Source organism: Amphiura filiformis, chromosome 10 (genome assembly GCF_039555335.1).
Source record: "Amphiura filiformis chromosome 10, Afil_fr2py, whole genome shotgun sequence".
NCBI lineage: Eukaryota > Metazoa > Echinodermata > Ophiuroidea > Amphilepidida > Amphiuridae > Amphiura > Amphiura filiformis.
Window position 1 is genome coordinate 25,896,340 of NC_092637.1, and position 25,328 is coordinate 25,921,667.

Consider the following 25,328-nt stretch of genomic DNA (forward strand, 5'->3'; position numbering starts at 1 on the left):
GAATTGAATTACACGCGGAGATCTGGAACAGTTAATGGTTTACTATTAAAGTAAATTCAAGGGAAGGATATAATTTCGTTATTTTCTATAATTTATCCTGTTATTATAAACGGTAATGTCTGGCCATTCATAGCCGATAGCTCAGTATTGGACTAGTTAGAATACTTTAAATATAATTCATTCATTGATTCATATATCTTCAGGCTTGTACTACAGAGTAGCAATTAAATACCTCTCAAAGTATTAATCATTTATCCTCATGGTTACAATTTAAAATCAAGCTTTAGCAATGTGACCCAAATCATAATAGTTTGTCTCAAGTATTGAATAAATTTAAATATATCATTTCTGAACAATGTTAACATTGTTTTTTTGCTTAGAAACATCTTAAAATAACTTCAAATTAAGGTACAAAGATTTACTTATCGTGTAGATTGTTTAAAATGTTTGATAATTATATATCGTCACTGGGCGGGAAAAACTATCCAGCTCCTTATTTATAAGTTGAGCACATTTACATTGGATGGTTTTAAATCTTCTTCAGAGAAAGAAAAACCTCATAATGCCTTGAACATGGATAAAGCCTTGTAGGTGTAGACTTTATATAGAAGAGATTGCTTTAATCCATGTTCAAGGGCCAAAAGTCCATGCAGGAAACACCTCATATTTACTTTTGGCCCTTGAAAATGGATAAAGCTTTGTAGGGGTAGACTTTATATTGAATGGTTTGCTTCATCCATGTTCAAGGGCACAAAGTATATATGTGACCATCAACCACAACTGAGCCCGGATGTCGCCAGTGCCAATATTGAGATATGCTCCATTGAACTTAACAATAAACAATAGGAAACAAAGGATTTATTGACTGTTTTATTGATTTTCACTACTTAAATGTCAAGTACTATAGACATGATATACATCATTTTAAAGCTAATTTCAAGCAGAATATTTTGGTTGAATATCTCAAAAATGATGATTGGCGACTTCAGGGCTCAGTTGTGCTGGATGGTCACATATGAGGTTTTTCCAGCCCAGAAGAAGATTTAAAACCATCCAATGTAAATGTGCTCAACTTATAAATAAGGAGCTGGATAGAAGTAAAATCCTGGAAGCTTGGTGTTACTACATTATTGTTTTACAGATCTGTTTCGTAAGGGCCAAATGACCCTCACTCATCAGAAACAAAATGCAGAGTGAACATCACAAAATAATTTCCCATACACAGTTAATATCATGTAACACATGATTAGTTATACATAAACGATCACATAGAGTGTTTACAATGTAAATCATTGAGTGTTTACAATGTCCAATAATTGATCACAAGCTGTCAGTCATAATTCAAGTGTGTGATCTTTTATGTAGGCTATATAAATAGTCATGTGTTATATGATAGTAACTGTGTATGGGGAATTATTTTGCGATGTTCACTCTGCATTTAGTTTCTGATGCGTGAGGGCCATTTGGCCCTTACGAAGCAGATCTGTAAAACAATATTGTAGTAACACCAAGCTTTCAGGATTTTACTTCGATAATTATATAATTATAACACGAAAGTGTCATTTGAAAATGATTTTTTATTATGAAAGTGGTAAATATGTATGCATTGGTTGTTCCATTTAATATCCACACTCCCTCTGTGGAAGATTTTGGAAATATCTTCCACAGGCGGAGTATAATTTCAATATGAATGAACACATTTAGCAGCTCCATTTGAATTTCATACACCCTGATTCAACCTGAATCTTCCACAGAGGGAGGGTGAATTTTAAATAGAGTTGGTTAATTCCATTTGAAATTCATACTCCTCCTGTGAAAGATATTTCCAAAATCGTCCACAGGTTGAGTGTGGATATTAAATGGAATATCCCATTGGTGATTATAAAAACAAAATGAGCTGGTATAATAGAGTCTGTTAGCTGTTAGACAATTATGGATTTATCACAGTGAAGACAAAATTCAATATAATGGTGTCTTGCCAATTCCTGGATATCACACGTCGATCAATTAACATTAACTGTTGAACGATTATGAAAATTATAATGAGTATAAGCCCAATCGCCATTGTAACTTCCGGTTTTTGAGAGCAGTTCTGGGACACTTTGACCCCTGACATATCGGGGAAATTGCAGTAATTATTATTAATTAATTTATTATTGTCATAATGAATATCATTACAAATACTTTAATGTTTTATTTATTCAATAATATGTTTTTCGGGTTTGTTTTCATTCTTGTAAAACATTTTAGATTATATTTTGTACACACAAAAACCAATTTTTGGTCAGAGGGCAAAGTGTCCCAAAACTGCGAAAACTGTCCCACAATGCATTGCAAACTTCCAATGCCGATTTGGCTTATTGTCGCGCTGTGGGTTTGCAATTATGGAATAAAAATTATCAGAATTGTACATACAGTATACAAATAATATGGCGACGTAATTCGCGTTAATTTTAAAACATTTTTAATTTTCAATGTATTTGATATATGATGTATTAAATGATAAATTGTCTTATTGAGAATAAAAATCTCTCCATTTAAAGAATAAGTATAAGCAACAGGTCCATTTCTAAGAGTCCTTTATATCTATATTTCGAAAGTAAACAATAGTGTATTAACATGTATATTTATACGACTTTTATCTTAAGGTGGTACTACACCCCTTGATAAATTTGTAACTATTTTTGCATTTTTCTCAAAATACAATAACACACTGGTAACAAAAGTTATGTATATTATAGGGACAGGGAATCCAGTTACTACACTGGAATTTTAGTGAGTCAAAACAAGCGGTACGTTATATATGATACGAAAAGAGGTACCGCTAAAATTTACCTCATTTCTTAACATATGATGAACCACTTGTCTTGAAACACTGAAATTTCAGTGAAGTAATTGGATTCCTTGCCCTATAATATACATAACTTTTTGTTACCAGTATGTAGTTATTTTTGAGAAAAATGCAAAATTAGTCTAAAATTTATCAGGGGTACCAATTTAACATTACATTATAGTTGTTGTTTTTTTGTTTTTGTTTTTTTGTTTGTTTTTTACTGTGGCGATGTGATTAGACGAAATACACACACATTGGGTAATGTATCCTACATATCAACAGCCGTTCAACGAGTTAACATACTCACTGAATACTGTCCCTATAATACATGATACAGAAATTTACTGACATTTAATATTGTCCTTTATTACAGCATGCGGCTGACGTCGAACGACTCGGTAAAGAAGGAGAATTAATTGAGAAACGTATCCGTGAACAACAAGAGAAACAGTTTCGACGTGAAATTGAAAGAAGGAAAAGGCAAATGGAAGAGTCGGCCAGGAAATTAGAGGAATTAAAAGCTAAACGTAAAATGGATACTGCAGGTGGACAAATGAGTAAAGCTAGCACTAGTATGGATACGTTAGATGGAGGAGCAGATCAAACTCCATTAGGTGATCGTAATAGTGTTCAGTATAGGTCATTAGATATTGATAGTGGTGGTAGAGAGAGACAACGTACGGCGCCAACTCGAGATAGTTCAATGTCCATGTCAACAGGCCATTTGGTAGAAAGAGAAAGGCGTATAAGAATGGATGAGCAGGGATTGATTCTACCGTTGGAAGATGGGAGTACTGAGGATGTAAAACCAAAACAAGAAAGACGAAGTAGAAGAGACATGATGAGTGATGAAAGAAATATACGAAGGACTATCAGAAGTGATGAGTATGGTGGTAGAGAGCTGTCTCCTACGTCCTATAGCGAGTTTCAACAACGAGAGGTTGGGACAGCTGCCCCTCAAGGGAAGACGTCATTTTCCGTCCGGAACAGAGCGCGATCGGCCTCTCCATCGACGAGACATACGGTAGAACTCCAAACTCCCGAACAGAGAAGTTTATCATCAGATAGTCGTAGAGAAATGTCACCACCCCCATCAAGACAATTTTTAGATACTCAACAACAAGCGCAAGAATATCCATATGCATCGCCTTCTTCGAGAGAATCTCGCGAGCATTATGAACACGGGAGGATCGTCAACCAGCCTGGATTAGATCCGGGGGAGTACTACCCGGTATTACCAAGGGAACGGGTTGAGACTATACGCGCTCTACAGGCAAGGGAGCAAGTGGATGACCCGATGGGACGAGCTCCCGATAGGCAGCAAATGGATTTAAGAGGGCAACTGGGACCAGAAAGGCTGGGTATGACAGATGATGTACTACAAGGACACGATAAAACAAAGGTATGTTTTTCTAAACGGTTTTTAAGTAATTCTTATGTACTCGAATGTATATATTTTCCTCGGAAGTGTATCTCTTAGAATGAAGGGCATGTTATGGTATTATTGATTAATGTCGTTTAATATTCCGTTTACGTTTTTGAAGGTTTTCATTTATCCAGGTATAATTAAATATTAAATTGGAATCATAAAACTAATCAGCTGGACTCACGTGAGCCCAGTTGATTAGTTTTATGATCCCACTTTAATATTACGTTCACATGTTTTATTGGGTATGTCATTAAGGTTTACTGTTTTAATGTGTCTCCAAGTTTACTTTAATTTTGTGTTATTCAACTTGTATAAGACACGTGATAAAAGTGGGGGACTAGTTTTTCAATTCTGGTCTACAAACCGCAAAATAATTAAGGAAGCAGTTATTGTCACCCCTGTATATCCTAAACAAAGACAAAATGTGTCATAATTAGAACCACCAACTACTAGCAATTGCTGCATCTTTTAGCTAGCGCCGTGCTTTTAGAATATTAAAGTGCAACTGTTTATAATGCAGAGGAACAGCCAAACGTCTAGTGCAGGGCAATACTTCTACGACGAATACGCTGGTGAAGTTACGTAATCAATCGGATTAACTACCATAGCAGTAGGTGAAAACAATTTTGAATACATGGCGCTGCACTACAAGGAAGTTGCACTAATCAACTGTGTCTGTCTGCAATCACAGATTGAATACAATACCGCTCTTTTCAAAGATACTACAGGTGCGATTGATCAGCATGATATGGTTCAATGCAGAGGTACTACGTGAAAGTACCAGTGCAACGCGGTATTTTCAAAATTGTGACGTGATCAAGGGGAATGAGTCACATGTCGACCCTGGTCGAAAATGATTTGTACATACATTTCTAAAGGGACGTTTAGAGCTTTCAGAAATTGAAAACCCCATGTTGATACGACTTTTGTTTGCGAAGTTACATCAATTTATCAATCACTGAAAACAATATAAAACAAAAGAATTTTAGCACTTTCTTTGCCAATATCTCAAAATCAATATTAGCGACATGCAACTCATTTCCCTTGATCGTGTCACAATTGTTTTTAACCTATTGCTATGGTAGTTAATCCGATTATTACATAACTTCGACAGCGAATAGAAAAGTCCGCGAATAAAACATCAGGCTATTGTTTGGCGTGGGTTCATTACAAATTCCAGACAAGATTCACTATGGACCACAATGGCCTCATCCCAGTGGCATAGTCCAATAACCTCAATTAAACAAACATAGTGCAAAATTTGTCCTCAGGTTGCAGAGTATGAGATTTTGTACCCAAAGTTTCAAAGGTCATTTAATGAATGTACAAATGTATTGGGTTAAAGAATTGTGCCCTGATAGATGAGCATATTGTGGATCCTATTGATTAGTAAATCGAGATGGCTGACTGTCGACATGATTTACGGAGGTGTCATCCAAATGTTTTGTTAATCTGTACAAGAGACACAAAGGGATCGGTATTACAAATTTCGAAAACTAAGCGAAACACTTCAATCAAACTGATTGTATGTACGGTTACTTTAAGGCGAATATTGGACCATGCTTTCTGTTATCTATTTTGCTAGTATCTATTTTATGTATGTATCGTTTATGCTATCATACGAGATAAAATGTCAACGTTTTCAGCATATTTATGAATTTCATGCTATTTTTATTTTATTTTCTTGATATTCCATTTCTTTAAGAGTCTGCTTGAGGCCAAAATGATTTTGTTTTTGATATACCATCTTTATTCAAGGTCCACAGTCTTAACATCTTAACACTTTATAATGTGAATATTATCGGCTATGACAGTAAATAAAAGATCGTGTCTTCAATAAACTTTCAGTATCTAAAATGCATCAAGAGGGTGGCAATTTACGAAAAAATATATATAATCAGATCGAACATACAAGTTTTATCCAACTTACAATGAATGAATTAATAGCATTTATTTTAATCTTACAACATTTAACCTTGCATTTATTCTGAAGCCCTGCTAAATTTGCATAGGTGTCAAGTCATTTAGCTATTTTGGTTTGATAGCATGATGCATTATTGATGATACTAATCGGTCATTCCGTGTCAGAAATTAGGTTATTCCATTTAAAATCCCCACTACCCCTGTGGAAGATTTTGGAAATATCTTCCACAAAGGGAGTATGAATTTCAAATGGAATGAACATATTAGGCAGCTCCATTTCAATTTCATACACCCTCTGCAAAAGATGCCAACTGAATCTTCTACAGAGGGAGATTGGGCTTTCAAATGGAGCTGCCTAATATGTTCATTCCATTTGAAATTGATATTCCATCTGTGGAAGATATTTCCAAAATCTTCCACTGGGGTAGTGGGGATTTTAAATGGAATAACCCAATGGAATTGTCAAAAACTAACTTTTGCATCTGACAAGGAACGCCACACTCACAAATAAATGATAAGAAAATGAGGTACCGCTAGAATGTACCTCATGTCTTGAATCACTGACATTTCAGTGAAGTAATTGGATTTCTCGCCCTATAATTATACTTAACTTTTGTTACCAGTGTGTACTTATTTTTTTCGAGAAAAATGCAAAATTAGTCACAAAATTTATCAGGGGGTGTAGTACTACCTATGTATGAAAAAATGCCCTATTGCATATTGCTGTGAATTGCAATGATACCAAAAATAATTTTAATATAATTTATGACTTACATGTATTATTAATTATTTTGAATTCTGAAAGCTAAGATGCTTGGAATTAGATCAAATTAGCAAAGTTTTACCTTGTCAATATCATACATTTGTCCTGTTTAGGGACCGGTCAGTATATACGCCCGGGAGAATGTGGATTTCATTTTTTTTTTCGACGAAATCGTTTTTGCCTCGTTTTTTATGAAGTGTATCCATTCAAAATGTCACATTCCCCCGTTTTTCCCAGCAAAATGTTTCAGATTACCCCCTCTTGCTAACAAAAAAAATCGCATTTGTAAATAATAACCGCTCCCTTAGATAAGTAATAGTCAATAACCCAAACTTATTTGTTTCAAAGAACAGGTGTTTTTTCATTTACATAAATCTCGAACATACATTGTACTAATCGTTAGACAAGTATTGGATATCATCGTGAAACCCAAGTCTTCATAATTGATGATGAGGCTTAACAAACACACTGTAATCTGCAGTGCAGAATGTAAAACACAACTCAAAAAGAAACTACTCACTTGCATAACGTCGGTCGCAACACATAGTGGCGTACGTGATGGACAAAATACGTTTCCGATCAAAACGTTTTTGAAGGATATGCTACAAGTAACGGAGTCGATACTCATCAACTGTTATCTCTCAGTGACCCGTTTCCATTTGTAATTGAAGTTTAAGTTTCAAACTATTAAACTGTATCTTTAATAGTTAACAAGGAATAACTCTTACAGGATAATAGCTAGCTCTAAAGCTATACGCCACTATGTGAAACGGAAAATTTTGAAAATCACTCTACGCCACTATGTGTTGCGACCGACGATAAGATGACAAAAATCTAAACCTGCTCATCATAGGGCCTGCACTTTGGCTCGACATTTGAAAGGGGCGTGAATTCATTTTTGGATACGCCCCTATTATAATTAGGTAATACTCGACTCACACACATTCCCTATATGTATATACATGTACCACATGTAGTCAATCTGTCTGCTTTATCTGTATTGTGCCGTTCTTAACCAAATACGGTATGAGTTAAACACGATTTCATCAAACATTATAACAATAGTTCTTTTACAGTGTGCAATCATCCCGGGCAATAATTGGGCAATAATAGAGGATGTGCGTGAAATTATTGATTGGCTCCATACAAAGGAATTGAACCGGTGTCCTTCACCGTAATCATGGCACAATGCAGTGCATTCAATCAAACGTTGTCGTCAACCTATTTGATCGTATTTGTGCATTTGTTATGTGTGTGAGACGAGCTGTCGCGGTAGATTGCAATAGCTTGTAATCATGCTTTTGTTGAATGAATTTGAGTACTCCGCCATATTTACGGTATGATACGTCATAATCTAGGTGATTATTTGCATTGGATGTCTTGAATACGCTGGCGAGGTTGTGTAATAATCGGATTAATGCTATAACAGTAGGTGAATACAAGTTTTGAATATATCGCGTTGCAAAGCCCCATTCAGTGAGCGAAAGTGAAAAAAAAAATCAAATTGTTACTTTTATAAAAAGTTTTAATGAAAAAAATTGGCACAAAACCCAAGAAAACGGCAGTATTGACGAAGTTGAAGCCCCATTCAAATACATGTAGCTAATTTATATATACTGTCAGTATATAAATTACAGATTCACGTAAATGCATTATTTTTGTCTTAAATAGGCCTACACGGCTTAGGGCTGAACCACTAGCAGAAGACACCAAGTTGATGTTTTATGACCTTTGACATTCTTTTGTGGCGAGTGACATGGTCAGTTCAATTCACGCCGAGTGTCCTTGACAGGTTTAACTCTGCTTCGGTGGTCATTAAAGAATTCAAAAGATAACCTCTGCCCCAACAATCCCAAGCAATTGTCTGAAACTGCTCTTCGGATGATGTATCATAAGAACTCAGTCGCCAAATGATGATAGTCATATAATGACCAAAAGATTATTACTGACTATATCATTGAAGACTGAGTTCCGCAGTCTTATACAAAATCTGAATTTTGATGATTTTTACGATCGTCCGGATGAAAAAAAATCACTGAATGGGCCGTTAGTTCCTCCTCCTCTCCTTACACTGGCAATATGGATCAAAGAAAAATAAAGAGAAAAAGAAAGAAAACAAGAAAAAAAAGACAAAGAAAAGAAACAATAAAAGAAAAACAAATATGAAAAGTTCGAACAATATTTGGTTTATAAAATTAATGTGACCGTGATGAGGCTCGAACTCACCACCTTCCGATTTAAAGTTCGAAGCGCTAGTGTACCAAATTCTGATGCCTTACCAAGTGAGCTGTGCTCCTGAGATACGAAATAAAAATAAAATAATACACTGTATACCTGCTTGTGTCGGTAATTGATTTGCTCAAATTCCATAATGGTACAGTGCAACAGAGCAAAAATGCCCAAAATTTAAAAGCTATATAATTTATGACCACTATACACTACACATAAAAATACTAATACAAGGGAATTTCAACGTAAGAATCCAAACAATTAAGTACCAACATGCACAGCTTTGTCCTTATATCACATTTGGGTTTTTAACAAAATGTTATCAAACCTCTACTGTGATTGGCAGCTGCACAAGGCATCTCTTTGATAGCTGATCATGGCCATCCATTCAGCAAGTGGCTACTAACTGACCTTGACAGGCTTGAATGAGCACTGTCATCTGCTACAAAACCATCACACTCTAGGACTACACTCTAGGACCTGGTCACTCCATAATGCTACAGGGAGCACAGTACTTTGACAATGGAGTGAAAGACTATTATTATTGATTAGGCGCGGATTTTAAAAGTACAGCTCCTATGCGTGTATAGCAAAAAATTGGAATAGAATGTTTGGAATCATGTAACTAAAGTACTAAATGCATTCTGCAAAATGCGCTCTGACCAATTTATAAAGCATTTCATTAGCTTTAATTTGACATATTGTTTGACATATTTGGAATTATGGTAAATCATTAAATAAAATATTTATTAATTAATCAATTATGTCAATTAATTAAAAATTTAATGCAAATATGCATATTTTCTCTGACAGAGAATTTGCGTCCCGTTATAGTTGCAGAAAAAAATACGCGTGCAGGACACACATACGCACACACCCCCACACACCCAGAGGATCGTACCGTTTTACAATCGTATAACATTCATTGGCGCTAGTAGTAGTAAATTTTCTTTGCTTTACCTCACTTGTTCTGCTCAAAATTAAAAGGGGACATATCTGACAGTAAAAGCTTACATTTTATGTAAATTATGTTTAACTATTTGCTTAAGGGCTGGGGTATGAACGTTTGGACAGTATTTATTGTGGGACATTAGAGCACATCAGACATATCGAATTGCATTCTGAATACGAAGAATGTCATTCTGATATCAAATAATTTTGATTTTTGAAATTCGCAATTTAATACACATTTTATGGCAAATCATTAAAATTGATATTTTCGATATTTAACAGTACTTGAAGTAAACTTTATAAATCTGATGATTTATACTTAAAGTGTGTGTAGGTGGGATAAACGCCGTCGCTTAATTGAAAATTTTGACCTTTCGTATTGAAGATATGCATTTTTTCCCAAAACCCCCAAAAATTAGGTCTTTTTGGGAAAAAATCCATATCTTCAATATGAAAGGTCAAAATTTTCAATTGACCGTCGGCTTTTCCTCCTGCTACATACACTTTAAGAATATGTCATTAGATGTATATAATTTACTTCGAGGACTGTTATATATCAAAAATTTGCCAAATATCAAATTTTTATAATTTGTCATAAAATTTGTATTATACTGTGATTTTCAAAAATGAAAATTATTTGATATCAGAAAGACATGCTTCGTATTCAGAATGCAATTTGATAGGTCTGAGGTGCTCTCATGTCCCACAAAAAATACTGTCGAAACGCAATAAACGCTCATTTTAGATCCCTTAAGGATACGATACATGATTTACCGACAAGTGACTCATTTCGGAATGCGATCATGAATTTTGAAGAAAAAAAGTTTCCACAGGCTTCGTTGGGATTCGAACCAGCGATTCGAAACTTCCTTCGATTACGCGTCTAGCGCTTTACCGTTCGGCCACGGTGGCAGTTGAGCGGAGGAGTGTTATGATAAATGATAAATCTCATAATGCCATCTTTAGCCTTTTGTTTACTAAAAAAAGACGCGTTTTGTAAAGATAGATTACCCGTTTTATGCATAAAGAGCACGAACGTTTGGGAAAGGTTTCAAACAAATAATAAAGACACTGATGTGATGATCAAATTGCGTAAGTCGGGGAATACATGCGTCGCAATGTTTTGTTTTGGTTTTAGGAATTTGACCTTAAAATTTACGACTTCATGACATTATCATTCGAAATCAACAAAAGATATTTCAACAGTATATGGCATCATTCTTTCTCTAGAATGTTTTATACATGTATGTGAAATAGCTTCAACAATGGTTCGCTGCATAATGGTAAAAACAGCCTTGACCTAAAATAGGGCGAGAGGTACCATATTTACGGATTCAGGCTAAATTTAAAATTGATATAAAACGTTTGTTTTTGATCGATTACAAAAATTAATTTTGTCATATAAAGAAATTGTGTCTGGCGTGAATTACACTACAGTTTTTATTCTTAGGGCTCTTTGACTTCTTCAAATGATTTTTTTAATGATAGAGTGAATCCCCTGGCCCTCTATAATTACGCACAAAAGATCGAGTCCCCTTAAACAGCACAAAACAGATAAAGCAGACAAATTTACTATACATAGGCCTATACATGTATGGTATCTGTATGCCAGGGACTGTTTAAGAATATAACATTAGATTTATTATATTTACTTCGAGGACTGTTATTTATCAAAAATGTGAAAAATATCAAATTTTAATAATTTGTCATAAAATTTGTATTATATCGTGAATTTCAAACAATGAAATTTATTTGATATCAGAAAGACATTCTTCGTATTCAGAATGCAATTCGATATGTCTGATGTGCTCTCATGTCCCACAAAAAATACTATCGAAACGCTCAAAACAGATCCCTTAATTTGGTTAATTTTCTTTTCTTGTTTTCTTTATTTTTTTCTTTATTTTTCTTTGATTTATATTGCCAGGGTAAGGAGAGGAGGAAACTAAAGGCCCATTCAGTGATTTTTTGATTTTTTTTCATCCCGACGATCGTAAAAATCATCAAAATTCAGATTTTTGGATACTAGACTGCGGAACTCAGTCTTCAATGATAGTCAGTAATTTTTATATTTTGGACATTATTATGACTATCATTTGAGGACTGAGTTCTTATGATCCGAGGAGCAGTTTCAGACAATTGCTTGGGATTATTGGGGCAGAGGTTATCTTTTGAATTCTTTCATGACCACTGAAGCATAGTCAAACCTGTCAAGGACACTCGGCGTGAATTGAAAGACCATGTCACTCGCCACAAAAGAATGTCAAAGGTCATAAAACACCACTTTTGTGTCTTCTGCTATCTAAAGGCCTATATGGCTGATTTTGTACCTTTCGTCATTGTCATAGATGTGCTAACATAGCTTGCTAGTGCAGTGGTTCAGCCGAAAGCCGCGCCATGTGTCTAAGACAAAAAATAATGCATAAGTTACGTGAGTCTGTAATTTATATACCGGTACTGACAGTATATAAATTAGCTACATGTATTTGAATGGGGCTTCAACTTCGTCAATACTGTCGTTTTCCTGTTTTGTTTTTTTGCCATTTGTTTTTCATTAAAAAAATTTATAAACGTAACAATTTGATTTTTTTTTCACTTTCGCTGGGATCACTGAATTAGAGTCACGCGGTAGCCGTGACCAGCAAGTTTTAAAAACAAAAGACTGATAAAGAAGACTACTAACAGATGCTCCCGCGAGACTATATTTACATTAGAGTCACGCGGTAGCCGTGACCAGCAAGTTTTAAAAACAAAAGACTGATAAAGAAGACTACTAACAGATGCTCCCGCGAGACTATATTTACACCTAACATTAAAACACTTGACTTCTATTGTTCGATGTTATTTTTCGCTGGGTACAAAATGTATCTAAAACCATGCTAAATGTTATTTACAGTCCCAGGTGTAATATCGTGACAACTCATTAATTCCAAAAGGGCCACCAATCCTACAGTCAATCATTGTTCGTAATAAACAAATATTTTTGCTTCCATTTCACGCGGTATTTCATAGCGAAAATTAGTTGCAAATCATACTGATCCAGAATTTTTGGACACTGCTACAGGTCTACCTGGTTATCACCTTCACACTACTTTTTCAGATTCACTTCCAAATATACCCTAGCAGATTCCTGGATACTCTACATACAAATTCTGAGCCACATTCGCCAAAAAATCAAGTTTTTCACCATTCTTTTGTTCATATCGGACGACGCATCCATTTATATAATAAATGCTGTATTTCGACACAGTAATTTATAGCAGAGGCCCGTGGTCTAATGGTTAGGGCGCTTGACTCCAGATACGCTATCCCGAGTTCGAAACCCGGTGACCAACTTATTTTTTTTTTCTTCAATGTTTTATTAAACAATTTATTGTCATTAATCAAGGATAACATAATTTTAAACATCCAGTGCTATTGTGATATTATTTTTTTATTGAAGCAAGTTGTTTGATTCTCATGGAAATTGTTTATTGTGTTAAGGGCCTATTTAAAAACACAGCATAATGAGATACAACACCATCAAGGATCAAAAGAAATCTGAATAACCAAGAAACTAGATCAGGTATTATAGGGTATGCAATACGACGTTACTCATTGTTATTCTAATTTAAATATATTTTGTCCTACCACGGGCAAATTCGCATGATAATAGGACAATAAAACATGATTGTGATATGTATGAATGGTTGTTGAATCGATTCAGAGACATGACTCTCTGTCATCTTCAGCTATCGTAGAACATGACAATTGTCATACCGTCCCGGTAGGTTGATTACAAACACTCTGTAGGTGTGGAAAATTGTTCCGCTAGTATGGAAGGCCAGCAGGAAAAAAATATCCAAATAACATTTATCAAGCATATATAGTACGGAAGCGTCTATGTGACACAACTTGACAAGATAATTATCTTGCCATGTCGACTTATTATCAGCATTATGTCAACATGACGATATAAAATATCTCGCCAAGACAACTGAACAAACAAATCAACATGGCAAGATAAATTGTCATGCTAAGTCGACATACCAAAAATGGATATCGTCTTCGCGAAATAAATTATTATGCCAAGTCAATTTAGCAACAAATTAATGTCTACATAGCAGGATATTTTGTCACGTCCAGTTGACTTAACAAACAATATAAGTCAACATGGTAAGATTAAATTATCATACCAAGGAATAGTAATTTTGACACCGTAGAATTTAAATTATTGAAAAGCATCCTCGGGATGTAGAGGAGGGGCGGCCCGAAATTAAAGGGAAAATTAAATCTCAAAAGACCGCCGACAACCGCCGCTCAATAGGGATATCCAACTAGATTGCCCCGCAGGGCTACAAAGAACCACAAACCGCGAAATTTGGATATCCAGCTAGATTGCCCCGCAGGACTCAGGAACCACAAATCTTGAAATATGGATATCCTACAAATTAAAACCACAAACCGCGAAAAACCGCCAACAACTGCCGCTTAATAGAAATATTCAACTGTATTGCCCCTCAGGGCTACAAAGAACCACAAACCGTGAAATTTGGATATCCAACTAGATTGCCCCACAGGGCTATAAAGAACCATAAACCGCGAAATAGGGATGTCCAACAAGTTTTAACTATAAATTAGCCCTCGATAGAGGCAAAGCTTGAAGGATTAGGGAAATTATAACCACGAACCGCGAAAGTTGCCTTAACAAACAATATAAGTCAACATAGTAAGATAAATTACCATACCAAGTAATAGTAATTTTTGACACCGTATAATTACATTTTTTGAAAAGCATCCTCGGGATGTAGAGGAGGGGCGGCCCGAAATTAAAGGGAAAATTAAATCTCAAAAGACCGCCGACAACCACCGCTCAATGGGGATATCCAACTAGATTGTCCCGCAGGGCTACAAAGAACCACAAACCGCGAAATTTGGATATCCAGCTAGATTGCCCCGCAGGAATCAGGAACCACAAATCTTGAAATATGGATATCCTACCAATTAAAACCACAAACCGCGAAAAACCGCCAACAACTGCCGCTCAATAGAAATATCCAACTAGATTGCCCGCAGGGCTATAAAGAACCCCACACCGCGAAATATGGATGTCCAACAAGTTTTAACTATAAATTAGCCCTCGATAAAGGGCAAGGCTTGAAGGATAAGGAACATTATAACCACGAACCGCGAAAGACCTCCAACAACCACCTCAATAGAGATATTCAACTAGATTGCCTGCAGGGCTACAAAGAACCACAAACGGCGAAATTTGGAAATCCAACTAGATTGCCCCGCAGGGCTACAAAGAACCACACACCGCGAAATATGGATATCCAACAAGCTTAAACAATAAATCAGCCACGATAGAGGACAGGGTTTGAAGAATAAAGGAATACCACGAACCGCGAAAGACCGCCAACAACCGCCGCTCAATAGAGATATCCAACTAGATTGCCTGCAGGGCTACAAAGAACCACAAACGGCGACATTTGGATATCCAACTAGATTGCCCCAGGGCTACAAAGAACCACTTACATTTTAGTTATTGGTATAGCTACATATACTCGTATTTTTTATTATCATAAATCAAGGATAATATTATTCAAACTTCTATTTTTCGCTTTATTCGTCTTATGGAGTACTTCGTAACCGGATGACTTTTCAAGCTTGGAGCTACTCGGCTTCATTCATAAAAGAAAGCAAATCTACCAAAAAACGTTGACAACGTAAAGAAAGCAGCAAGTTTAAAAAGCCCCACCTCGGCTCACTTTTTGAAACTTGGTCCCATTTGTAAAAGATACTGATTTAAACTTTGTCATAATTATCAACTTAAAACATTTGCAGAAGTGTTATGTATCTTTAATTTGCCGATGCGATATTAAGTTGTCAGCATTCTGGAACGATCAGAAAGGTTGTTCTTGGCCAATATCCTATATATGTTTTGTTTTATAATAATTATTAAGTTCATGATCAATGATTGAATTAAACGAATAACAAGTAGGCATGTTAATGGCAATGATGCTATTGCTGTTGATATTCAAAAAATGGGACCAAGTTTCAAAAAGTGAGCCGAGGTGGGGCTTTTTAAACTTGCTGCTTTCTTTACGTTGTCAACGTTTTTTTGGTAGATGGGACTTTATTCAAAACTTGTTTTTACCTACTGCTATATAGTATTAATCCGAATATTACATAACTTTGCCAGCGTATTCAAGACATAGATTATGTAGGGATAAACTGTACATGGGTATAGAGGCCCTGCATGCTTTTATCGATTGGCTCCAAACAAAGGATTTGAACCGGTGTCCTTCACCGTAATCACGGCGCAGCAGCCTACAGTCCATTCAATCAAATGTTGTCAGTGTGCGAGATGAACGATGTATAAATCTGGAGGTCACATCATCACTTATCATGCTTATTATAAAAAGTTTATCCAATGCATATACTGTGTGTATTGTTCCCGGGTATTGTCAATACAGTCAAGCAAACAGGTATTATATTTTGAAAAGGCCGCTATAGTATATTCACAGGGGGGTCTGGAATGGCCAATCATATGGGACATAATCAAATTGCAGTGACTGCTTCCTTTGTTACCACATGTCAGTCATCTTGTGATTATTGGACCATGTAAACCTGCAAAAAACGAGCCAAAGTGCAGGCCCTATGATTATGACAATTTGATTGACATGGTCGTATGCAGAATCTCGTTAGCTCTAATCTAATACCACATTTGCTACCAAAAGCTCTAATTTGACAAAGATTGATACCAGCAGTCAAAAGTTGCAAAACAATCACGCAGTTGGAATTCTAGACATTGCCCGCGACGAGCCCCTGTCGACTATCCCAAATGCCCAGTTTATTGTTAATGTTACAATACTTTAGTACCATGCTGCTGTATATGAAGAGAAGATGTGATTAGAGTCACGCGGTAGCCGTGACCAGCAAGTTTTTTAAAAAAAAGACTGATAAAGAAGACTAATAACAGATGCTCCCGCGAAACTATATTTACACCTAACATTAAAACACTTGACTTCTATTGTTCGATGTTATTTTTCGCTGGGTACAAAATGTATCTAAAACCATGCTAAATGTTATTTACAGTCCCAGGTGTAATATCGTGACAACTCATTAATTCCAAAAGGGCCACCAATCCTACAGTCAATCATTGTTCGTAATAAACAAATATTTTTGCTTCCATTTCACGCGGTATTTCATAGCGAAAATTAGTTGCAAATCATACTGATCCAGAATTTTTGGACACTGCTACAGGTCTACCTGGTTATCACCTTCACACTACTTTTTCAGATTCACTTCCAAATATACCCTAGCAGATTCCTGGATACCCTACATACAAATTCTGAGCCACATTCGCCAAAAAATCAAGTTTTTCACCATTCTTTTGTTCATATCGGACGACGCATCCATTTATATAATAAATGCTGTATTTCGACACAGTAATTTATAGCAGAGGCCCGTGGTCTAATGGTTAGGGCGCTTGACTCCAGATACGCTATCCGAGTTCGAAACCCGGTGACCAACTGATTTTTTTCTTCAATGTTTTATTAAACAATTTATTGTAATTAATCAAGGATAACATAATTTAAAACATCCAGTGCTATTGTGATATTATTTTTTTTTATTAAAGCAAGTTGTTTGATTCTCATGGAAATTGTTTATTGTGTTAAGGGCCTATTTAAAACACAGCATAATGAGATACAACACCATCAAGGATCAAAAGAAATCTGAATAACCAAGAAACTAGATCAGGTATTATAGGATATGCAATACGACGTTACTCATTGTTATTCTCATTTAAATATATTTTGTCCTACCACGGGCAAATTCGCATGATAATAGGACAATAAAACATGATTGTGATATGTATGAATGGTTGTTGAATCGATTCAGAGACCTGACTCTCTGTCATCTTCAGCTATCGTAGAACATGACAATTGTCATACCGTCCCGGTAGGTTGATTACAAACACTCTGTAGGTGTGGAAAATTGTTCCGCTAGTATGGAAGGCCAGCAGGAAAAAAATATCCAAATAACATTTAGGCCTATCAAGCATATATAGGCCTAGTACGGAAGCGTCTATGTGACACAACTTGACAAGATAATTATCTTGCCATGTCGACTTATTATCAGCATTATGTCAACATGACGATATAAAATATCTCGCCAAGACAACTGAACAAACAAATCAACATGGCAAGATAAATTGTCATGCTAAGTCGACATACCAAAAATGGATATCGTCTTCGCGAAATAAATTATTATGCCAAGTCAATTTAGCAACAAATTAATGTCTACATAGCAGGATATTTTGTCACGTCCAGTTGACTTAACAAACAATATAAGTCAACATGGTAAGATTAAATTATCATACCAAGGAATAGTAATTTTTGACACCGTAAAATTTAAATTATTGAAAAGCATCCTCGGGATGTAGAGGAGGGCGGCCCGAAATTAAAGGGAAAATTAAATCTCAAAAGACCGCCGACAACCGCCGCTCAATAGGGATATCCAACTAGATTGCCCGCAGGCTACAAAGAACCACAAACCGCGAAATTTGGATATCCAGCTAGATTGTCCCGCAGGACTCAGGAACCACAAATCTTGAAATATGGATATCCTACAAATTAAAACCACAAACCGCGAAAAACCGCCAACAACTGCCGCTTAATAGAAATGTTCAACTATATTGCCCCGCAGGGCTACAAAGAACCACAAACCGTGAAATTTGGATATCCAACTATATTGCCCCGCAGGGCTATAAAGAACCATAAACCGCGAAATAGGGATGTCCAACAAGTTTTAACTATAAATTAGCCCTCGATAGAGGGCAAAGCTTGAAGGATTAGGGAAATTATAACCACGAACCGCGAAAGTTACCTTAACAAACAATATAAGTCAACATAGTAAGATAAATTACCATACCAAGTAATAGTAATTTTTGACACCGTATAATTACAATTTTTGAAAAGCATCCTCGGGATGTAGAGGAGGGGCGGCCCGAAATTAAAGGGAAAATTAAATCTCAAAAGACCGCCGACAACCACCGCTCAATAGGGATATCCAACTAGATTGTCCCGCAGGGCTACAAAGAACCACAAACCGCGAAATTTGGATATCCAGCTAGATTGCCCCGCAGGAATCAGGAACCACAAATCTTGAAATATGGATATCCTACAAATTAAAACCACAAACCGCGAAAAACCGCCAACAACTGCCGCTCAATAGAAATATCCAACTAGATTGCCCCGCAGGGCTATAAAGAACCCCACACCGCGAAATATGGATGTCCAACAAGTTTTAACTATAAATTAGCCCTCGATAAAGGGCAAGGCTTGAAGGATAAGGAACATTATAACCACGAACCGCGAAAGACCTCCAACAACCACCTCAATTGAGATATTCAACTAGATTGCCTGCAGGGCTACAAAGAACCACAAACGGCGAAATTTGGAAATCCAACTAGATTGCCCCGCAGGGCTACAAAGAACCACACACCGCGAAATATGGATATCCAACAAGCGTAAACAATAAATCAGCCACGATAGAGGACAGGGTTTGAAGAATAAAGGAATACCACGAACCGCGAAAGACCGCCAACAACCGCCGCTCAATAGAGATATCCAACTAGATTGCCTGCAGGGCTACAAAGAACCACAAACGGCGACATTTGGATATCCAACTAGATTGCCCCAGGGCTACAAAGAACCACTTACATTTTAGTTATAGGTATAGCTACATATACTCGTATTTTTTATTATCATAAATCAAGGATAATATTATTCAAACTTCTATTTTTCGCTTTATTCGTCTTATGGAGTACTTCGTAACCGGATGACTTTTCAAGCTTGGAGCTACTCGGCTTCATTCATAAAAAAAGCAAATCTACCAAAAAACGTTGACAACGTAAAGAAAGCAGCAAGTTTAAAAAGCCCCCACCTCGGCTCACTTTTTGAAACTTGGTCCCATTTGTAAAAGATACTGATTTAAACTTTGTCATAATTATCAACTTAAAACATTTGCAGAAGTGTTATGTATCTTTAATTTGCCGATGCGATATTAAGTTGTCAGCATTCTGGAACGATCAGAAAGGTTGTTCTTGGCCAATATCCTATATATGTTTTGTTTTATAATAATTAATAAGTTCATGATCAATGATTGAATTAAACGAATAACAAGTAGGCATGTTAATGGCAATGATGCTATTGCTGTTGATATTCAAAATGGGACCAAGTTTCAAAAAGTGAGCCGAGGTGGGGGCTTTTTAAACTTGCTGCTTTCTTTACGTTGTCAACGTTTTTTTGGTAGATCGATTTAAACTGGCGGTCGTTTCGGGCTATGTATGGTCACTTGGTCACGCTCTGCGATTCACCTCTACAGCTCTGCGCGATACTTTTTTTAATTTATAACTTACGAATGCACCAAATTTTATATACTGGTATTAATATTTGTCAATTTAGAGCTTTTGGTAGCAAATGTGGTATCAAATTAACACTAGCAAGATGAACGATTGTTTGATGTGATCATTTATGAATTTTTCTAACAAAACATTATAAATATTCAATTCTAGACCTGAATAATGCCAACAGCTATCATACTAATAAACTGTATATACACATATATAAATACATTGTATAAACTGTATATATGTGTGCAAATTGAGGGCGCTATTTACATATATTTTTAATTTAAATTAGCCAAATAATATATGTTATATACTTTACATTTCATGATAAAAAGTTTTTGAAAATTCCCTTGTCATATGTTAGTCTGTTTTACAAGTGTCTACCCCTTGTAAAGATGCAAACAAGATTTTAGATCAATAGCGCCACCATTGTTCAACTTTTCTTAAAAATGACTCAGTTTTACATGCCATCAAACAACCGTGATCGATGTATACTATTGTGTCAATCACATCGTCAAAACATAAACAGGTTTAGATTTATGACGCGTTATATAAATGAGGACTTTCTTTTTGTGTTGTGTATAGTATACTTCCATAAATGGTAACAACTAACAAGCAATATCCATCCAAATACATTTGAAAGTACTATTGTATTTTCGCTTAAACATGTATTGTTACTGTTCCACCAATTTCTAATCTCCAATCGACTCAATATGAGATTTTGTAACGCCTCTATTTTTTACCTTTTTTTACACAAATCAAATGCATGGAAATAAAGTTATCCGAGGGACACATTGGGCGTGCACGTGAAAGATCGAGAGCCGACTCTTATCGTGAGCCTGGAAGTGAAGATATCAGAGAAAGACATGGGGCAAGTGTTCGCTCGAGGTCGCTACCGAGAGTGTCTACAACTACTAGGCATGAGACTCGACCAGTTTACCAAGAGGGTAAGTTTATTTGATTGGTTCAATGTTTTACCGTACAGAAACATGCTTTTGTCCTGATGACTCTGAAGCTCTGACTTCTTCAGGACAAAGTACCTAAGAATGAGACATGTAGACCGCCCTTTGCCTACTGATGGCTCTGAAAGGAGCCGTTCACTGAAGACTGCCCCTTGTCTACAGAAACAAGCAGACCTCGCCTATCTGCTGATTTTAAAGGTTTGGTGGCTCTGAAAAGAGCCGTTCACTGAAGACTACTCCTGAACTAAATAATAAGAATTTAAAGTTTTCTTATTCTAATTCTCGTTCTGGTACGTGTATTGTTTATCACATACATTATAAGACTATTAGTTACACATGAAATTAAGGAATTATGTTTTCCAGTGTATCCGAATGTTGGAAAGACTACTCCAGTGACAACATTGTCAAAATACTTGCTTGAATGTTATTGATTTGTAGGGTGTTTTCTACGTGTGTGGGTACTTAAACTATCTAGGGGTGTCGGATTGTCAGTGTAAGCGTGTTGGAAAAAACGGCTGATTTCGACATGTAAAACATTTTATTTATGTACAAATCAGAATGGTGTTATGTAAACAATGGGATGTGTATTATCTGTGAGTGTATTGCATGACGTGTTCATGGACCAACATTTTCCAACCAAATCTCAAATTTAAATCTTAACTCGTTTTTACTATGCCTATAATACTCCTCTCCAGAAGAATATGGCTTTAATTGTTGCCAACGGCTAGTATGCAATCTCGAGATGTTTTGCATGCAATAAAGTGCACTTAGGATGATAAGTCTACTTTATCCATACACGCACTCTCCATACTGTCCCAGGTTTATTACACACAATATTGACTCTATCTGGGTTAACAATTTTGGACATTTACAAGTTCAAATTCTTAGTAAAATGTTCTTTTATTATCCCCTGCTTTTATCATGTTGTAAAAATGTCAAGCCAGATAATACGACTGCGCGTTGTTGCATAGGATATTAAACTGCACTCCAATTTCGTATTATTCATTTTTGAATAGAATCCCAGCTCATTTATTTTTAATCCGGTAACTATTAGTTTTCATGAGATATACTGTTCATTCACCACGAAATCAAATTTAGGATAGTGTTATAAAATTACTCGGAATGATATCTTGGCTACAATCTTAATTTTACCGCATATTGCAATTAATTCAGTACAAAAATAGCTACTAATGTTACTTGATTTAGTTTGCTTGGATGAAACCAAACTTTAAATTTGATAGAAGTATCTTTCAACAGTCATTACACATCAGCTCCTTGCAACTCAATTCACATAAACAGATGTTGTTTATTTCTCTATATTTTTAGCAGAAAACTAATTTAAAGATAAGACATATTTTGCACACAGCTTGTGTAATAGACCACAATGGCCTCATAGTTCAATAACCTCAATTAAACAATCATAGAGAAAACTTGACCTCGAGTTACGGAGTATGAGTTTGTGTACCCAACTTTTCAAAGGTCATTCAATGAATGTGCAACTGTATTGAGGTTAAAGAAATGTGCCCTGATAGATGAGCATGTTGTGGATCCTAGTCAATGCAATCGAGGAAATGAGACATTCAGATGCATATTCACGCAATCAAAGTGTGACGATGAATATCTATCGCAAATAGCTGCTTCATGGCTATTTTGTTCACTACGTCTGGCACCGCCCACGGCAATAGCAGACCAATGAAATAAATGGTTATTTATATCGCCAAAACTTACGCATTACTTTATTGGTCAGTAAATCATAATATAAATTCAACACGTTTCACATCCAACGTTTCACATCCACGTTTCACAACAGTTATTCATCAAAAAAATCAATAACGGCTCTTTTCAGAGCCACCACTTATTTACTTTTCTCTGTTAACAAGGGTGGTCTTAAGTGAAATTTTTACATTAGTATGGCATTAGCGATGTCTGCTTGTTACCTGTTCAGAAGGGGTAGGGTTCAGTGAACGGCTCTTTTTAGAGCCACCAGTAGGTAAGGGCGGTCTACATGTCTCGTACTAATGTACTTTGTCCCTCTCCTTCTTCTTCTTCTTCTTCTTCTTCTTCTTCTTCTTCTTCTTCTTCTTCTTCTGCTTCTTCTTCTCTTTTTGGATACGTGTTTTTGTTTATCACATTAGGACTATTAGTTGCACATTAAATTAAGGAATTCGGTTTACCAGTGTATCCGAGTGTTGGAAACCCTACTCTAGTGGCAACATTGTCAGAATGATAAATATATTTCATTGATTTGAATGGTATTTTCTACGTGTGTCGGTACTAAAAATATCTAGGGATGTCGAATTATCGTGTAAAAGAGTGTTGGGAAAACTACTGTTGACAAGTAAAATGTTTAGTTATGTAAAATCAGAATGGTGTTATGTAAACAATGGGGTGTGTATGTGAGTGTACATTATATTACATGACGTGTTCATGAAGCTCAACTTTATAATCATTGTTATTGCTATATGAATTTATTTTCCAACCAAATCTCAAATGTAAATCTTAACTCGTTTTTACAATGCCTAATACTCCTCTCCAGATCAATATGGCTTTAATTGTTGCCAACGGCTAGTACGCAATCTCGAGATGTTTTGCATGCAATAAAGTGCACTTAGGATGATAAGTCTACTTTAACTCTCTTGACGCGGGTGTCGACTACAGATGACAAGTTTCAATTTTTTTTTTAATTCAAAAATTTCAGAAATGTAAATTTCCATGACCATATTTGAAATCAGCATGAAAAATGCATTAAAATGAGTACAAACAAGCGTAGTATTGGTTCAGTAGTTCTTATGATAGCTCTTGATATTTTGAGAAAATATTTCAAAACTTTTTTCCGTTAAAGCGCATGGTTAGCACGCAGACTATTAACTACAACGCACTCTCCATACTGTCCCAGGTTTATTACACACAATATTGACTCTATATGGGTTAACAATTTTGGACATTTGCAAGTTCAAATTCTTAGTAAAATGTTCTTTTATTATCCCCTGCTTTTATCATGTTGTAAAAATGTCAAGCCAGATAATACGACTGCGCGTTGTTGCATATAGGATATTAAACTGCACTCTAATTTCGTATTATTCATTTTTGAATAGAATCCCAGCTCATTTGTTTTTAATCCCGTAACTATTCGTTTTCATGAGATATACTGTTCATTCACCACGAAATCAAATTTAGGATAGTGTTATAAAATTACTCGGAATGATATCTTGGTTACAATCTTAATTTTACCGCATATTGCAATTAATTCAGTACAAAAATAGCTACTAATGTTACTTGATTTAGTTTGCTTGGATGAAACCAATCTTTAAATTTGATAGAAGTATCTTTCAACAGTCATTACACATCAGCTCCTTGCAACTCAATTCACATAAACGGATGTTGTTTATTTCTCTATATTTTTAGCAGAAAACTAATTTAAAGATAAGACATATTTTGCACACAGCTTGTGTAATAGACCACAATGGCCTCATAGTTCAATAACCTCAATTAAACAATCATAGAGAAAAAAATAACCTCAGGTTGCGGAGTATGAGTTTGTGTACCCAAATTTTCAAAGGTCATTCAATGAATGTGCAACTGTATTAAGGTTAAAGAAATGTGCCCTGATAGATGAGCATGTTGTGGATCCTAGTGAGTGCAATCGAGGAAATGAGACATTCAGATGCGTATTCACACGATCAAAGTGTGACGATGAATATCTATCGCAAATAGCTGCTTCATGGCTATTTTGTTCACTACGTCTTACACCGCCCTGGGGCAACATCAGACTAATGAAATAAATGGTTATTTATATCGCCAAAACTTACGCATTACTTCATTGGTCAGTAAATTATATA

General features: G+C 35.8%; 1 protein-coding gene across 2 annotated transcripts in view; it reads left to right on the top strand.

Moving 5' to 3' along the window:
• The first annotated feature begins 3,096 nt into the window (after positions 1-3,096).
• Positions 3,097-25,328, top strand: part of LOC140162691 (protein piccolo-like) — a 50,549-nt gene continuing 28,317 nt past the window's right edge. For both annotated transcript variants that reach the window (XM_072185963.1, XM_072185964.1), the window contains exons 1-2: positions 3,097-4,235; positions 21,306-21,474. In XM_072185963.1, coding sequence (XP_072042064.1) covers positions 3,318-4,235; positions 21,306-21,474 — 1,087 coding nt within the window. In that variant the 5' untranslated portion in view covers positions 3,097-3,317. The remainder of the gene's footprint in view (positions 4,236-21,305; positions 21,475-25,328) is intronic.